General features: G+C 39.6%; 1 protein-coding gene across 2 annotated transcripts in view; it reads left to right on the forward strand.

Moving 5' to 3' along the window:
- Positions 1 to 15,618, forward strand: part of LOC110442910 (synaptojanin-1-like) — a 41,097-nt gene extending 25,479 nt beyond the window's left edge. Inside the window, exons 16-26 of one of the 2 annotated variants that reach the window (XM_021486790.1) lie at positions 775 to 934; positions 3,347 to 3,425; positions 3,941 to 4,220; positions 4,568 to 4,736; positions 4,910 to 4,921; positions 6,067 to 6,159; positions 7,524 to 7,690; positions 8,038 to 8,173; positions 11,092 to 11,180; positions 11,486 to 11,618; positions 11,915 to 15,618. In XM_021486790.1, the coding sequence (XP_021342465.1) occupies positions 775 to 934; positions 3,347 to 3,425; positions 3,941 to 4,220; positions 4,568 to 4,736; positions 4,910 to 4,921; positions 6,067 to 6,159; positions 7,524 to 7,690; positions 8,038 to 8,173; positions 11,092 to 11,180; positions 11,486 to 11,618; positions 11,915 to 12,918 (2,322 nt within the window). In that variant the 3' untranslated portion in view covers positions 12,919 to 15,618. The remainder of the gene's footprint in view (positions 1 to 774; positions 935 to 3,346; positions 3,426 to 3,940; positions 4,221 to 4,567; positions 4,737 to 4,909; positions 4,922 to 6,066; positions 6,160 to 7,523; positions 7,691 to 8,037; positions 8,174 to 11,091; positions 11,181 to 11,485; positions 11,619 to 11,914) is intronic. The other variant, XM_021486791.1, reaches the window with a different exon arrangement.
- Positions 15,619 to 16,929: the final 1,311 nt, after the last annotated feature.

Here is a 16,929-nt window from a genome sequence, read left to right on the forward strand (position 1 = left end):
GGTAAGCTAGGGAGGTGATTGTGGGTGCCCTCATGGAGATTGATCAATCAATAGAGCAAGGAGGGCAAGGTAAGCAGGGGAGGTGATTGTGGGTGCCCTCATGGAGTTTGATCAATCAATAGAGCAAGGAGGGCAAGGTCAGCTATGGAGGTGATTGTGGGTGTCCTCATGGAGTTGGATCAATCGATAGAGCAAGGAGGGCAAGGTAAGCTAGGGAGGTGATTGTGGGTGTCCTCATGGAGATTGATCAATCAATAGAGCAAGGAGGGCAAGGTAAGCAGGGGAGGTGATTTTGGGTGCCCTCATGGAGTTTTATCAATCAACAGAGTAAGGAGGGCAAGGTAAGCTATGGATGTGATTGTGGGTGCCTTCAAGGAATTTGATCAGTTCAACATACAGAGCAAGGAGGGCAAGGTAAGCATGGAAGGTGCTTCTGGGTACCTTCAAGGAGTCTTATCAATCATTAGAGGAGGGCAAGGTAAGCTATGGAGGTAATTGTGGTTGCCCTCATGAGGTTTGATCAGTACAACATACAGAGGAAAGAGGGCAAGGTATGAAGAGAAGGTGACAGTGGACTATATTTCAGTGAAGCTTAAAGTAAGTCCTAACTTGATATAACAGGGAATGGATGTCCTATAAGATATAAGTTTTTGGAAGGGAGATGTGATCCATAAGTTGTGGAGGAGGTTGAAGGACAAGAAAGGACACATACTTCGATGGAAAAGTTATAACAAACATTTTGTGTACATAAAACCTGCATTAATTTTGTTGCAGGCATTTGCAGGTTTCCATGAGGGTCGAACAGATTTTGCACCTACATACAAGTATGACCTGTTTTGTGACGACTATGACACAAGTGATAAGCACAGGACACCTGCATGGACTGACCGCGTCTTGTGGCGTCGCAAACCCCTCATCCGACACAATGCCCAGTGTAAGTTAGATTATATTGTGTCACAAACCCCTCATACAACACAATGTCCAGTGTAAGTTAGAAAATATTGTGTCACAAAACCTTTATACAACACAATTTGTCACAAAGTCCTCATACAACACAATGCCCAGTGTAAGTTAGATTATATTGTGTCACAAACCCCTCATACAACACAATGTCCAGTGTAAGTTAGATAATATTGTGTCACAAAACCTTTATACAACACAATTTGTCACAAATTCCTCATACAACACAATGCCCAGTGTAAGTAAGATTGTGTTGTGTCACAAATCCCTCATCCGACACAATGCCCAGTGTAAGTTAGATTTTATTGTGTCACAAACCCCTCATACAACACAATGTCCAGTGTAAGTTAGATTATATTGTGTCACAAAACCTTTATACAACACAATTTGTCACAAATTCCTCATACGACACAATGCCCAGTGTAAGTTAGATTATATTGTGTCACAAATCCTTTATCCAACACAATTTTGTCACAAACCCCTCATGACATGATGTCCAGTGTAAGTTAGATTGTGTTGTGTCACAAATCCTTTATACAACACAATGTCTAGTGTAAGTTAGATTGTGTTGTGTCACAAAACCTTTATACAAAACAAAGTGTCACGAACCCATCAAATGACACAATGTCTATTGTAAGTTGGATAACGTTGTGTCACAAATCCTTTAAACAACACAATGTCTAGTGTAAGATAGATTGTGTTGTGCCACAAATCCTTTATACAACACAATGTCTAGTGTAAGTTAGATTATGTTGTGTCACAAATCCTTTAAACAACACAACGTCTAGTGTAAGATAGATTGTGTTGTGTCACAAATCCTTTATACAACACATTGTGTCACAAACCCCTCATATGACACAATGTCTATTGTAAGTTAGATTGTGTTGTGTCACACACCCCTCATATGACACAATGTCTATTGTAAGTTGGATAACGTTGTGTCACAAATCCTTTAAACAACACAATGTCTAGTGTAAGTTAGATTGTGTTGTGTCACAAAACCTTTATACAACACAATGTGTCACAAACCCATCATATGACACAATGTCTAGTGTAAGTTAGATTGTGTTGTGTCACAAATCCTTTATACAACACAATATCTAGTGTAAGTTAGATAGTGTTGTGTCACAAATCCTTTATACAACACAATGTCTAGTGTAAGTTAGATTATGTTGTGTCACAAATCCTTTAAACAACACAATGTGTCACAAACCCCTCATATGACACAATGTCTATTGTAAGTTGGATAACGTTGTGTCACAAATCCTTTGAACAACACAATGTCTAGTGTAAGATAGATTGTGTTGTGTCACAAATCCTTTATACAACACAATGTGTCACAAACCCCTCATATGACACAATGTCTATTGTAAGTTGGATAACGTTGTGTCAAAAAATCCTTTAAACAACACAATGTCTAGTGTAAGATAGATTGTGTTGTGTCACAAACCCCTCATACGACACAATGTCTAGTGTAAGTTAGATTGTGTTTTGTCACAAACCCCTCAAATGACACAATGTCTAGTGGAGGTTAGATTGTGTTGTGTCACAAATCCTTATACAACACAATGTCTAGTGGAAGTTAGATTGTGTTTTGTAACAAACCCCTCAAATGACACAATGTCTAGTGGAAGTTAGATTGTGTTGTGTTACAACACAATGTCCAGTGTAAGTTAGATAATATTGTGTCTCAAACCCCTCATACAACACAATGTCTAGTGGAGGGTAGATTGTGTTGTGTCACAAAGCCTTATACAACACAATGTCGAGTGTAAGTTAGATTGTGCTGTGTCACAAATCCTTATACAACACAATGTCTAGTGTAAGTTAGATTGTGTTGTGTCACAAACCCCTCATACGATATAATGTCCAGTGTAGATTGTGTGCAAGTCCCTATTATGACACAATGCATAGTGTAAGCTAGATCAGGAGGCATCGCAAAAATCTAATATGACACAAGGCCTTGTGTCAGTTAGAAGTCTTGGGGTTATCACCTGAGGTTTTGACATTTTGACAGGCCTGCACAGATGCAATTTTGATAATGCTGAATATTAATGCCTTGGTGAGAACTCCAGGCCCCAGAAGAAGTGTTTATTTGGTCCACATTTGGAAATTTGGAATGAAGTCTGTAAACCTGAGGTCAGACTTATCATAAACACAAAGTAATGGGTTATATTATGCATAATTGGCATTATACTGCCACAATTTATCCAACCATTTTTTGGCAGTATAAAGGGATTTGGTAATGGACCAGGAGACCATTGAAATCAAATATGTTCGCCGTTTGTGAGGCAGCAGATCAGATAAGGAGTATCTTATTGAAATAATACTGTCATATATTTTTGATTGTTTCTTGTTTCTGATTGGTTATGTATTTATATAACAGTGTTGGAGTCAGAGGAAAGCTGGAATCAGGGGAGATTACTCTTGTACGACAGGGCAGAACTACGCACCTCAGACCACAGGTGAGGGGTCATTATTATTCTTTAGTCATTCGCAAAACCTCTTGCAGGTTCAGGGAAATAATAGGCTTCCTGTAACCACTCCATGTTGTAACAGGTGTCTGATGTGGGATCCCCTGCAGAATCAGGGGTTTCTTACTGTGTCTTCTACCTCTACCTATAGGTATTGTAGAAATTTTCATTTTATAAATGTCTGAATTGTCATTTAAGTTTTTGTCTAAGGTAGTAATTTGATAGATTCACAAAGCAATTTTGAAAGAAAATTTGATGTCACGACATGATTTTCCCCCAATAAGTCTGATAATATGATGAAAAGACCAGAACAGTTTCTTATTGGAAAACTAATATTTGTTGGAGTTCTTGGTGTTAAATGCTTTAATAGTAACATTTTAAGTTGTTAGATGTATTTGAGAGGCTGTACAACAGAAAGGTAAATTATTTACATCTATGGAGCAGATTCAATTCAGTGAAATGTTGGTTCAGAGAAGCATGTACTAAATTCCTTTGTTGTTCCTCAGACCAGTGTTGGCACTGCTGGATATAGACGTCCTGGAGGTCAAAGAAGAGAAGAAGGCCGAGACATTCCGAGAGGTCATCAGTCAACAGGGACCATCAGACGGTACAGTCATTGTGTCGACTGCGGACGGCGAGTTTGACGATGACATGGTAGACGCAATTGTGGAGACATTTACTGAACTAGGGGACATAATTCTGGTGCGGTTTGTGGAAGAAGACATGTGGCTTATCTTCAGACACGGACAGAGTGCTTTAGCTGCCCTCGGTTATAACCAGCAACAGGTACTTCTCATATCTCTTAAATGTGATTTCATAGGATGGTGACTGTAGCATAAAAAAGATACTTTTCTACAACTGTATCAAACATTCTCTGTAGATAACACTACCCTATATAGCTGTAAATATTGTACATTTTATCATACATTGTATCTTGACCATATGTAAGATGAGCTTCATGCTCAATATGTTATCAAGAATAAATAAAGCCTTTATTATAGTTAAATGATAACCAAAAGAAACACTTGGTGCACCTAGCTGATGTCCTTAAGTATAATTAAAATAAAGTTCAGCTTTCATTAACATGATAACCAACCATCACTCTTTAACCTGTTTTTTTCTATACTTAACAGATAGGGGGGAAACCAGTCACATGTAGACTGAAAACTACAGACTGGAAATCCCAGATAGAACAGGAAATGGCTCTTTGTTCGTCCAACAGTGAAGCCCTCTTTAACACCACAACCAACAGTCTTCTTGGTGAAGACTTCTGTCTACCTGCAATGGACTTTGACTCAGAGGGTATGTTTCACTCAAAGTTTGTAATTTGTTTTTGAGTGATTCCTGAGTTGATATCAGTTGATGATAACTTGGGTGTAAATTTGATTCATGTATAAATTTTAATTGTGGTTAAATTTGACTCATTATCATGATTATACTTTGATATTTTTAGCATTGAATTTTGTTTTTGTTAGGTCTTCAGATTGGTAATGTTTTTAAAAGTTTCAAACTAACACTCTCAATAAAAGCACAATAAAAACACACTGATAGCTACCTTGAGCCTTTTGTACACCTTATTATGTGGCCAGCTCATGGCTCATGCTGCCTCAAACTACAATCTTTCACTGTTTTGTATAGTTCTTAACATAAGGTAAAGAAAGAGCTGTTTTCTGAAAACTAACATGTGTACTGGCGAAGAAGAGTTCCTAACTTGAAACTGTTTTTTCAAACATTTCTGTTGTATGCAGCTTTAAATCATCTTTTTTTGTGACATTCTTTAACTATTCTACTCTAAATTTTAATCTGAATAATATATAAAGGATATACATGTATAATCATAGACAATATAAAAAAAATGTCATTTAATGTGTTACTGAGCACAGAGTGAATATATTTTAGATGAATAGAATCTAGACTAATGATATTGGATATGTTACCAAGTTGTCTTATGATATCATTGAATGGCTCAATTAACAGTATTATTGTATATTCTCACTGTTCGAATATCTGTAAATATCCTTATTTTCATAAAATGTAGTTAGATGTTTGTAAGAAATTGGAACATTCTTTTAACTTTTTTTCTTCCATAGTCGAGTATACTGAACAAGATTTCAGAGATTCCCTTCCCCAATGTCTTGTATTATGGTCAAGATTTTAGGTACTCCCTTCAATGTTGTCTTGTACACTGGACAAGTTTTCAGAGTCTAGTGTTCCCCCAAGTTTAATAAATTGACAAGTAATCAGTAAACAAACAGATGCTCTAATTTTTCAGGAAAACAGAAATACATTGAAGTAATTTAATGTTAAATATTAAAGGAAATGACCTATTGTATTGAAAAAAAAGGTTAAATATTCAGATTTTCACATAAAAAAAGAATTTTCAGATTCTATGGAGTTTTCTGAAAATGGCATGGAAAAAAAGAGCTCATAAAAGAACAACATTGTCTATCTTCAATCTTAAAAAGTATTTGATGTGGTTTCTTTATTTAATTTAACTCGCATTAAAATCAATAAATTTCATTTTAACCCAGGAATATTTAGTGTATTTATTTTATTGTTGGAACTGTATTACTGCTTTCCTGCTGTATTCTACATATGTGCTGTTATTTCTTGATTGTCTCTGCATGGACAGATGATGACGATGATGAGGATCCGACCAAGGAAGTGCCCCTCGCTGTCCCAATCATACCCACTCTGTCGGGAGCTATCACTCCCTCAGGATCTGGTAAGGAAGTCCCCCTCGCTGTCCCAATCATACTCACACTGTCGGGAGCTAACACTCCCACAGGATCTGGTAAGGAAGTGCCCCTCACTGTCCCAATCATACCCACACTGTCGGGAGCTATCACTCCCACAGGATCTGGTAAGGAAGTCCCCCTCGCTGTCCCAATCATACTCACACTGTCGGGAGCTAACACTCCCACAGGATCTGGTAAGGAAGTGCCCCTCACTGTCCCAATCATACCCACACTGTCCGGAGCTAACACTCCAACAGGATCTGGTAAGGAAGTGTCCCTCGCTGTCCCAATCATACCCACAGGATCTGGTAAGGAAGTGGCCCTAGCTGTCCCAATCATACCCACAGGATCTGGTAAGGAAGTGCCCCGCGCTGTCCCAATCATACCCACAGGATCTGGGAAGGAAGTGCCCCTAGCTGTCCCAATCATACCCACAGGATCTGGTAAGGAAGTGCCCCTCGCTGTCCCAATCATACCCACACTGTCGGGAGCTATCACTCCCACAGGATCTGGTAATATTCTCCCTTCTACTTTGAGTCATGTAGATTTCTTTACAATTGAAAAAAGGAATAATATCAACTCAAGAAATTGTATGCATGATACCTTTTATCCTCTGAGCCTTTGTCATGTTATAAGCCACTCTAACTAACATGTACCTTTACTTGTACAGTTGAACTGACCAGGAAGTGTTTGAGGAACTGTGAGCATGGTTTCATGAATCCAACCTCATTCTCAGATTTGAGATTTGTTGTTTTTTGCTAGGTATAATATCTGGATACAAATGTTTACCTTTTTTCCATTTGAATTTTCAAATTTAATTATTTTTTTACATCATTACAGCTTTGTAGCAGTAAATTGTCTATAGTTAACACAGGGGCCGGGTAGTTCTGAGCTGATTAGGGTAGCTTGAATATTCAAAATGAGGATTTCAGAAAATATCTGAAAATTTACAAACATTTTGTCTGTAAATCATTGTTCTGAACCTCTATGGATGTATCTTTAGTTACTTATTTCTATGTTTTTGAATATTTACTAGACTGGGTTAGAAATGTGTGTGAAGTTGCTGTTGAGTTAATAATGTCTAAAATTGTATTACAGAAATTTCATCTTTAATATGTTCAAAAACATTGAAATTCAAAAGGAAAAGATGTCTGGAGATTCAAAATGACAATTTGATGATGAAATAGATATTTGTAAGTTTCATGATACATGTACATATGTATTCACAAAAAAAATCATTTTGTGTTACTGATTAGTACAACTGATCAGGATTTGAAGAGTTGCCCTAGTGCCTGTCCATCCTGCTATTTCAACCTTTGTACACAGATATGATGTTGTTCTGAACCCTTAGGTAGGATCAGTCCCGCCCTGTCAGATGATGGCCTGCTGGATGCACCAGCCCGTCCCCCAGCCCTGGAGAGACCTAAGCCTATGGGAGGGACTGCACGCCCCACTGAACCGAGCAACCTCATAGTACCAGAGAGTGAAATCAAAATTCGAGGGCCCCACTCACCCGAAGTAAATATATATTAACATCTTGTATCAGTCTATCTCGGTGTTTTTAGCTGAAAATCTTATCTTTATCATGTCAGTCAATGTAATGATAAAAATACATTTTTTTCTGGTGAAGATTTCACTATGACTAAGTCGATCAGTCTTACAGTAAAATTTATAGTGAAGATATCACTGAGTATTGCATCTCAAACATAGGGATAGAAAATGATTTACTTGGGAAGTTTTATCATAATCATGCTGGAATTAAAGGATTGGTTTAAGTTAGTGGGTGCTTTCCACTGCACAACTAATCTTGTACCTGTATTGATGAATGATAGAAGGAATGAAATAATATCAAACATTATTTGCAGACAAAGAAAAAAGTTCCACCACAGAGGCCCTCAGCCCCACCGACCAAGCCACCTCCCCCAAAGCGACCGGCTGGGGGCTTCCCAAAACCTGGATCTTCTACGTCGGCAACAGTAGCTAACAACACCACAACCACCAGTAAGAAACAGTCTTCATATTTTTTACTCCTTATATTGAATGCATTAGCTTTTTGATGATTGAAAATGTGACCTCATAATAGAGCAACAAGCCCTGTCATTCATTATGGTAAGATATAGAAGTGATGTGCAGAGATCTAGAGCTGGTGTGGTGAGGTCTAGAGCCGATGAGCCAAGATCTAGAGCCGCTGTGCTGAGATCTAGTGCCAGTGTGCAGAGATCTAGAACCAATAAGTTGAGATCTAGGGCCAGTGTGCTGAGGTCTAGAGCCAGTGTGGTGAGTTCTAAAGTGAGTGAGCTGAGATCTAGAGCCAGTGTGCTGAGGTCTAGAGCCAGTGTGGTGAGTTCAAGAGTCGTTGTGCTGAGATCTAGAGCCGTTGTGCTGAGGTCTAGAGCCTGTGTGCTGAGGTCTAGAGCCACTGTCCTGAGATCTAGAGCCAGTGTGGTGAGGTCAAGAGCTGATGAGCCAAGATCTAGAGCCGTTGTGCTGAGATCTAAAGCCAGATGGCTGAGGTCTAAAGCCAGATGGCTGAGATCTAGAGCCAATATGCTGAGATCTAGAGCCTGTGTGCTGAGATCTAGAGCTGGTGTGGTGAGGTTTAGAGCCAGAATGGTGAGGTCTAGAGCTGGTGTGCTTAGATCTAGAGCCGTTGTGCTGATATCTAGAGCCAGTGTGCCGAGATCAAGAGCTAGTGTGCCAAGATCTAGAGCTTGTGTGCCAAAATCTAGAGCCAGTGTGCCGTGATCTAGAGCCAGTGTGCTGAGATCTAGAACCAGTGTGCCGAGATCTAGAGCCGTTGTGGTGTGAGTCTGTGTGGTGAGATCTATAGTTGGTGTGGTGAGATCTAGAGCCAATAAGCCGAGATCTAGCGCCAGAGTGCTAAGGTCTGTAGCCAGTGTGCTGAGATCTAGCACCAGTGTGCAGAGATCTAGAGCCAGTGTGCTGAGATCTAGAGCCAATGAGCTGAGATCTAGAGCCTGTGTGCTGAGGTCTAGAACCAGTGTGGTGAGGTCTAGAGCTGGTGTGCTGTGATCTAGAGCCAATGTGCTGAGATCTAGAGTATTTGTGCTGAGATCTAGAGCTGGTGTGACGAGGTCTAGAGCTGGTGAGCTGAGATCTAGAGCCTGGGTGCTGAGGTCTAGAACCAGTGTGGTGAGGTCTAGAGCTGGTGTGCTGAGATCTAGAGCTGGTGTGCTAAGGTCTAGCGCCAGTGAGCTGAGATCTAGCGCCGGTGTGCTGAGGTCTAGAACCAGTGTGCTAAGGTCTATAGCCAGTGTGCTGAGATCTAGCACCAGTGTGCAGAGATCTAGAGCTGGTGTGCTGAGATCTAGAGCTGAGCTGGTGTGCTTATATCTAGAGCCAGTGAGCTGAGATCTAGAGCCAATGAGCTGAGATCTAGAGCCTGTGTGCTGAGGTCTAGAACCAGTGTGGTGAGGTCTAGAGCTGGTGTGCTGAGATCTAGAGCCGCTGTGCTGTGATCTAGAGCCAATGTGCTGAGATCTAGAGTATGTGTGCTGAGATCTAGAGCTGTTGTGACGAGGTCTAGAGCCAGTGAGCTGAGATCTAGAGCCTGGGTGCTGAGGTCTAGAACCAGTGTGCTGAGATCTAGAGCCTGTTTGCTGACTGAGGTTTAGAGCTGGTGTGCTGGTATACCTATTACCTAGGCATCAGGGCTCAACATGTGTGGGACCTCTAAAGAAAGTCTTAAAATAATGATATAGAATGTGGTGAAAGTGTTTATTGTCTGCATCAATTCAGTGTTATCGAATGTATGTGAAATAGTTTAGATAAAGAGCAGTTTGAGAGATACTTGTTAGAAGTGACATTACTGTTCTATGGGAAAAAAGTGGAAACATTGCGTGCCAGTAATCAACAGGAGCACTCTTGAACAGCCTTGATCTTCTTTTAATTTTTGCACGATTTACTTCCCCAGTTATTGCATATAATTTTAGCCCACCATCATCAGATGGTGGGATATTCAAATCACCCTGCATCCATGGTCCGTCGTCCGTCCGTCATTCTGTCCGTCCTTAAACAATTATTGTTAGCGCTATTTCTCAGAAAGTACTGGGGAGATCTTTCTCGAATTTCACATGAAGATTCCCCAAGGTCCCTTGTTATGCATATCGTATTTTGGGACTAAACACAAAACCAAGATGGCTGACAGCCAGCAATTTTGAATTTGAGAGTTCAAGTGTTTTAGCACTATTTCTCAAATAGTCCTTTAGGGATCTTACTCAAATTTCACATGAAGGTTCCCCATGGTTCTAAGTTACGAATAACGAATGTTGGGACTGAAAGGAAAACCAAGATGGCTGACATCTTGAATTTAAGAATGAAAGCCTTGTTCGCGTTATTTTTCAGAATGTACAGGAGGGCTCTTTCTCATGAAGGTTTCCCCATGATTCGTAGTTCAGTATTTCAAATTTTGGGGATGATTGGAACACCAAGATGGCCGGCAGGTGGTCGTATTGAATATTGCTCAAAAAGAATTCAAGATATCTTTCTCAAATTTCACATTAGGGTTCCTCTTAGTTCATAGTTATGCATATCAAATTTTTGGACTGATCTGAAAACCAAGGTGCGGGCAGGCAGTCATCTTATTACAGTTTAAGTTTGTCATCTCTATTTCTCAGAATATATTGGAGGAATCTTTCTCAAATTTGATATGTCAGTTCTCCTTGATCTGTAGTTGTACATGTTAACTTTTGAAGTTGATCAAAAGACTGATTAAGATGGCGAACAGGCAAATTGATCAAACAGATCAGAGAAAAGAAGAGAAAAGATCAAACTGACATAGAACTGATGAAGACAGTACGATGGTGGGTGCCAAGATCCCTCTATGATCTCTTTTTAAATACAAAGTCTGACAAATTATAACAACCGATCTCATGAAATACTTTTGGACTATGTTACAGACCAGTCCCCTAAAAGATCTCATCCTGTCCGACAGCCACTGGGATCACGGACCATCAATAAAATAAAATCTAATAAGAAAGACGCCAAGGTAGGATCAGATACAATTTGTTTTGCATGGTAGAATTTAGGAATACTACAATGCGGTAAAAAGTGAACAAAGCAAATAATCCAAAAAAAGTTCTATCTACTCTATTTTTGCATATAGTTTTATTTCGCCAACTGTCCCAGTAGATTTTATCAGGACACTTGAATTTGAAATTGAGAAGATGTTATTTCAGTATTGATAGTTAATGTTTATAGAACTGATAGAAATGTGATGCTTCGCGAATTAACAAAAGGTAAATTCTGGTAAACCAGTTCTAATAAGTGAAAATTTTCCTTCTGAATCCTCAGATATCTCAGATTGGTCTTCCCACCAACGTTCAGCACCATACTCATGCCTCCAATGTGGGGGAGGCTGAGGCATTGATAGAACAGCTGATGGCGGGTGGTGATCCAACCCTCCTACCCTCCCCAATAAAACCAGGTAAACTTCACATTGATTACTACTACCTTGTCATAAGGTCTAGAAATCTATGTAATTTTTAATGAATTTATCTACTCCATTTGGAGCCCATCAGCCCATACTTGATCAAGCCCTTGTTTTGCAGATAATGTAACAAAACACCATTGCCTACCATTTTACTAACCACCATCATATTTCAAGGTTCACTTTCTCTTTTCCTTAATGATGAAACAAATCCCTTGATAAAATAAATCCATTGCTGGTGCAGTAACAGTACAAGGAGAGTTTGCTGTACTTGTGTCTTGTTGATGTTTCAGGTGGTCAGATACAACCCACACCTCCCATACCCCGCAGTAGGACGAGTGAAACAGACCTTAACAAAAATCCTTACCCCACTGCCTCTGCATCATTGGACCCTCCCAAACCTGTCCCCAGAGCACGAAGTTCCGGCAACATTGCTGCCAATGACATGCTAAACAGGCCGCCACAGAAAGGAGATAGTCCAGTCTTTGAGGCTTTAAACGGTCAGACTGATCAGCCACAGACACGTTCCCGCCCTGTCCCTCGTCAGAGTTGTGTCGTAGCGGATGGGGACATCACTGTCCCTGTGGAGAGGACAGCACCACCACCTATCCTACCAACCAGGCAGCAGAATGGCGGTCAACCAGCTTCTGTGGGACAAAATCCTTTCAGCAGCTCTTCTGGCTTTTCCTTGCTTGACAAACCATTATCACCAGAAAAAACCCAGGGGTCTGAGGTCGACCCATTTGATACAAGTAACATTCCGTCACAATTTCGACAAAACCAGACACCACTTTTCCCCCAGCAACAGTACAGTACCCCACCTACAGGAGAGTTTGTGATGCAAGGAAAGACAACTCATTCCCCAGACCCATTTCAAACAGATTTCAATGCCGAGTCTCCACCATGTCCGGAATTTCAACCTCCATCTATGCCACCTCCAGATTTGGGGTATCCACCCCCTCCCCCACAAGAAGCCCCTCCACCACCCCCAAGAGAAGACTCTTTTGCTGACAATTCCTTTGACAACAGTGGGCAATATGAGGATGTTGACTTTGATGCCCCTCCCCCCAGTAGTTTACCCCCAGGGTTGCCCCCACCCCCACCCCCTAGACCAGCTGTTGACATAGCCCCTCCCACAAGTTTACCCCCTATCCCTTCTAGACCCCCAGTGATAGCTGAACCAGGAAACTTGCCTCCAGTTCCAGCCCGCCCCTCTTTAACCCCTACAGCTCCACCCCCTAACCTACCCCCTGTACCCAGCAGACCAAACCTTCCCCCGGTCCCCCCTCAAATTTGACTTGAGCTAAAAATTAGATTCAGAAAAAGTTCATACTTGTTCGTTTCTGTTTCTTTGCATTGTCAGTATTTAAAACAGCTAGATGGTATTCATCATGACATATGTTTGTGGATTTTTGTATATTCTATAAGTTTGAAGAAAAAGTTTTCCATGATATATGTAAATGGAGGACTGAAAAATTCTTTATCAACAAAGTGGAGTTTAGTACTTGCATGAAGTTTTCAGTTAATCCCATTTGTCAAGAGGAATTTTGTCATCCTCCGTAAATACATATGGAAGTGTCTATCGATTTATGCACAACAGTCACATGGACAGTGACCGGAAAATGTTTTTATTTTTATTTTGCCCTTTTGAACAAGATGGGAATTTTAGTGCAATTTTAATTGACCAATGTTAGCAAGAGTAGGTTTTCGTGTAAAAGTTGTGTTGATATATGTTGATGTGAGATTTGTTATGAGAGAATCTGATCCTGTTATGTAGGGTTGTATTGAATCATTCCAACAGGTGTCAGTTACAATCTGCTTCAGCCAGAAAACTTACTTTCCGTATAGTTTACTCCTGTTCAACACTGCATTACTTACAGATAATTGATGTATGGATTTGGAAAGCAAAGTGTCCATAATAACAAGGTTTCATGGTCTTCTTTTTCTTTTTTAAGTTTTCATTGAAATTTGTACTATTTGTTTGTGGTTATGCTAGTCCATAGATTATATGATTGTGGAATGAGATAGGTGTGTAACATTGTCCATATCATTATCTGTATAACCATGTAGTGTGAGGTGTCAGGTATTTGTGTCAGGCTTGGCTAGTCAATTTACTTCATTGTCTGGAGATAAAATATACCTGGATAACTTCTGGTGATGGATACAGTGCTTAAATTTTCTAACATTTTGGCATTTTTGTTAGGTGAGGTAAATCAAATCTTACCATATTTTACCGGCAATAAGCCCCCCCCCCCTTCCCTAAGAAAAAAGATATGGGCCAAAAGGGTGGGGGGGGGGGGGGGTAATTGCGAGCAACCCCCCCTGTTCACATAATTTCAACATGGTCCGCCATCTTGGATTTTATCTCACCTCTACTGTTGAGTGTCCATTAAATATTTCAACATAAAAAAGTTCATGTTGTACAAATAGGTTTTGAAGGGTTTGACATGGTTGATGTGGAAATACTTCGGTGTAACATAATATGTAACTTTCCAATTAACGGCTTTGTGCCCTACGCAAACAGGAAAAATAACGGCAGACCGAGGCGCACGTGTCGTCTGCAGGTGAGGCCGAATTGGACATTGACATTGATACGTTTTGAGTCGATTTATTGCTTCAATATTTTTATCGATTTAATCATAAACTAGACTCTGAATAGTTTGAATAAAACTTGAAACTTGAATACGGCTTTGAACTCAACATGTCAGCCTCAAAGTGTCACAGCGATGCTATTGTGATTTCAGCGTGGGGTTTGTTGTGTCTAGAACCAAGAGTGTCTAATCAGTGATCACAAGTTGTTGTTAAAATTGAACCGTACCTGTGGTCTAATTAACCAATTGTCATTTTATAATTGCGTTGTTGTTTTTATCAGTATTGTAAAATTTGAAAGGTGTTACACGACCTAAATCTACCTGTTGATGCAGATTTTAAAGAAACAACACAGACACAAGTAAATGTTTTTTAACTTTCGGTTTGTTTTTTCTCCAAACGACTTCACATTTTTCACCTGCAAAAAGATAGGAGTCCAACAATTGGTTATAATCAAAACATCCTTTTTTTAAAGGGGGCTTAATTTGATCCTTTACAAAATTGTATATTTCATCATAAAGATAAAATTAATCTTGTTTGAAGTTGGAGCCGTAGACATAATTTGTGACAAAATTACAGCAAAAACTGTCTAATCTGACATCATCTGGTATCTACTGTGAAACCTGTCTAATCCGACACTGGTGTATCTACTGTGAAACTTGTCTAATATGACACCCTAGAGTATCTACTGTGAAACCTGTCTAAGCTGACACCCTCTGGTACATACTGTGAAACCTGACTAAACTGACACCCTCTGGTATATATACTGTGAAACCTGACTAATCTGACACCCTCTGGTATCTACTGTGAAACCTGTCTAATCGTAGAGTCTTAATAAATAAGTGAACCCTTGTTGACACCTCAAGTCCGGTCAGGTATTTTTTTATTCTCGGATATACGTACATGTTAACTTATTTATTGAGTTATCATGAAATAAATGCATGTTTTTAAAACCTAGACACATTCCAATGCTGTTATTGTTTGTAGTGCTGGTTTACTGTTTGTAATAGACAGGGTATTGTCTGTAGTATACAGATACCCTTACCAGTTTGACATTTTAACGTGATTTTTGAATTGCTTGATTTTGTATCAAAATATTTTTATGTGCTGTAAACTATTTTGTATCAAAATATTGTTATCTATGCTGTTTTGGTTATTTATTTGTGTTTTGTAGGGTAAATGGTTCTGGTCATGCCTTTGTTAACCGGTGACTGCATTGGTACTCTGTTGTTGACCTTTCTAAATACATAGTGAAATTATGTTGTCACATATTGAGATTATCAATTGTATCAATCACCAAAGTCTTATATGGAAAAAAATGAAAATGTGAACAATGATGCTAACAAACGTTACCAATTATTTAGATCCCACTACCCATATATATATATATATATATGTAACAGGACATTATTTCAGATCCCACTACCCATATACAGGACATTATTTCAGATCCCACTACCCATATATATATATATATATGTAACAGGACATTATTTCAAATCCCAATACCCATATATATATATATATATATGTAACAGAACATTATTTTTTCAATGCCATCGTTAGGAGTCGAACCAAGGACATCTGGTTAACTAGTCTAACGCTGTAGCCATTGAGCTAAAGAGAAATTCTCCTTAGTCCAGTGGGTAGTACCCACCAGTATTTTACCAGGGTGACATATATATTATCAATTATAAGTGACAGCTCCCCTCAAAATATATTCATTTCTGGTAGTTAAGCCATGCATAACTCCCACAAAGTTTGGTTGATTAAAGGGCATTACACATTGTACAGAAAACACTTAAATTACCAACCCCCGGGGACATGAAAAATTACCAACCCCCGGGGACATGAAAAATTACTTAACCATTGCAGAAATGTTATCATAGAGTTTGATGTTTCTGATGCAATTTCTTGCCACATATTTAAGCAAGAATCCTAAATTAACATGGTCATGATGAACTTATTTGACTGTCACGAAGTTTTCAAATAACTTGAACTGTAGTTTCTATACCTTTGTAATTTGGTATTCAATCAAATGGGAAATGAAAACATTAAAGGTAAAGATATATATATTTTTTGTAAGTCTGTCAAAAATTCATTTGCACTCAAAGCATTCTTTATGATGCAATACTAACAGTTATAAAAAATTGAAGGACCATGGTGAGCTTATGCCATACCGCAGCGTCCGTCGTCCGTCCGTCTGTCGTCAACTTTTCCTTTAAAACGCTACTAGTCACGAACGGCCAAGTAGATTTTGACTAAATTTGGTCTGGAGCATCCTTAGGCCAAGGGGACTCAATTTTGTTTAAATGGTGGGTGTGGCACCCCTTGGGGCAGATGGGTGGGCCGAATAGGGGAAATAGGTAAAACCTTCAAAATCATTCTCCTACCGTAGGGATTAAGGAATTTTATCCTTATTAAGTCTGGAGCATCCTTGGGCCATTAAGTCTGGAGCATCCTTGAGCCATTAAGTCTGGAGCATCCTTGGGCCATTAAGTCTGGAGCATCCTTGAGCCATTAAGTCTGGAGCATCCTTGGGCCATTAAGTCTGGAGCATCCTTGAGCCATTAAGTCTGGAGCATCCTTGGGCCATTAAGTCTGGAGCATCCTTGAGCCATTAAGTCTGGAGCATCCTTGGGCCATTAAGTCTGGAGCATCCTTGAGCCATTAAGTCTGGAGCATCCTTGGGCCATTAAGTCTGGAGCATCCTTGAGCC

Source organism: Mizuhopecten yessoensis, unplaced genomic scaffold, assembly GCF_002113885.1.
Source record: "Mizuhopecten yessoensis strain PY_sf001 unplaced genomic scaffold, ASM211388v2 scaffold716311, whole genome shotgun sequence".
Lineage (NCBI taxonomy): Eukaryota > Metazoa > Mollusca > Bivalvia > Pectinida > Pectinidae > Mizuhopecten > Mizuhopecten yessoensis.